This window comes from Zingiber officinale, chromosome 3B (assembly GCF_018446385.1).
Source record: "Zingiber officinale cultivar Zhangliang chromosome 3B, Zo_v1.1, whole genome shotgun sequence".
Lineage (NCBI taxonomy): Eukaryota > Viridiplantae > Streptophyta > Magnoliopsida > Zingiberales > Zingiberaceae > Zingiber > Zingiber officinale.
The window spans coordinates 42,705,456-42,707,152 of record NC_055991.1 but is presented as its reverse complement, the minus strand read 5'-3'; the positions used below and the strand labels follow the sequence as shown (position 1 = coordinate 42,707,152).

The 1,697-nt window shown below is 43.0% G+C and overlaps 1 protein-coding gene across 1 annotated transcript; it reads right to left on the bottom strand.

Annotated features, from left to right (window-relative positions):
* Positions 1 to 280: 280 nt before the first annotated feature.
* LOC122054842 lies at positions 281 to 901 on the bottom strand. The gene has a single exon (XM_042616268.1). The coding sequence runs from the start codon at positions 899 to 901 to the stop codon at positions 281 to 283; it is 621 nt and encodes a 206-aa protein (XP_042472202.1).
* Between the last annotated feature and the right edge of the window lie 796 nt (positions 902 to 1,697).

Genomic DNA, 1,697 nt, shown 5'->3' with positions numbered 1-1,697 from the left:
CGCCCCGCCATGTTGCCATCCCCAGGTTCATCCCTTAATCGATTGCTTATTTAATGAATCAGGAATCTGCCGTTTTCAAACCGCTAAACTGATTCTCAAATCAGACATATTATGCATAAAATAACTTGAATATTAAAATGCTTGAATAATTAATAAGGCATAAACTTGAAAATTTATTTAAATTCCTGTATTTTATTCAAAATTTATCAATATATTTATGGTTTTTAAACTTTATTTTCCAAAATCATATTCTCATAGAAATTTATATGAGCGACCGCCGTTAAACTCGATCCGGCGTCGCCGTGGCGACGCACTGCTGCAGGCGCAACTGCTCGTAGAACCGCCGAATGAACGCCTCCGCCTCCCGATCCACACGGTCGCTGTCCTTCTCCTCCTCCTCCTCCTCCTCCACCTCGTCCTCCGTCTCCGGAAACGGCGAGTCCGTTACCCTCAGTTGCGGCGGCGCCGGGCTCCTCTGGTTCCATCCTGCAGGCACAGGCGACGCCGATCCCAGCACCTCGAGCTCCTTCGCCAGAGCAGCGGCCAGGTGGACGTCGAGGGCGAAGTCTTGTTGCCGGCCGCGCCGACTACTCTTGAGGCGCTTGGCAGCGGACAGGAAGGAGAAGGCGGGGGAGGGCGTGTTGTCGCAGCTGAACTCCACGTCTCCAGGGTCGTAGAAGGAGATCAAGTCCGACAGGCCGGTGATGTCGGCGCTGGAGAGATGGTGGCGGCGGCGGTGGAGGAGGAGTGAGTTGGTGAGTGCTTTCCCGGCGAGCTTGCCGCGCCTGAGGAGGAGGTGGAGGTGGATCGTGAGCTTGGGCTTGCTGATCAAGCCCTTGAGGATCATGAAGTAGGCGGCTCGTATCATGTGGCAAATCCGCTTCGCCACCGACGGATCCATTGATAAAATTCCAGGAAAAGAATGAATGCGGAGGAGGAAGGTTTCCGGAAGAGAGGAGATTGCTCTGTTGCTTCAGCTGCCGGATGAGCAGGGGAAGACGAAGGAAGAAGGTATATAAAGAGCGAGAGCGGGTGGTGTAATTACTTGAATGACCTCATGATCCTTCGAAAAATCGAGCGCCCAAATCCACGGAGATTTCCATGAAGCACTCTTTTGATAATCATCATACTCATTCTTTATCAATTAGTTAAGTGTGAAATATTTATTACTTATCATTAATGATTTTATATTTATATATTGATATAGTACTGTTTAAAATTGTGAAATTTTAAAAGTTAAATTTAACTTTTAGATTTATTTAAAGGGCGTATTTGTTTCTCATTTCACCTCTCCCATCAACTACTGTAGTGTTGAAGCTCAAAAAATATCACCACTCACCTCTCCCATCAACTACTGTAGTGTTGAAGCTCAAAAAATATCATCACTGTGGTGATGAATTTTAAAGAACAATATTATTGTGATTCTGATTTTTAAAAAATAATGTTAATTTTAAAATTTATACAATATCAAATTGATGTTGATTTTTAAAATATAACACCATAATGATACTGTTCAACATCATAATTATATTATTCTTTAAATGCAATACCATAGTAGTTGACAGAATAAGTAAAATAGAAAATAAGTACGTTTTTTCATAAGTTTGAAAGTTATGTGCACCTTTTGAGGATTAACGTCTGGATAACTTAGTTGGTAGAGCAAAGATGGATCGAGATACATTTTCTTTAATAATATA

Bases quoted from the DNA above. Each gene is read 5' to 3' on its own strand.
- LOC122054842 (XM_042616268.1), bottom strand. From the start codon at position 901: ATGGATCCGTCGGTGGCGAAGCGGATTTGCCACATGATACGAGCCGCC.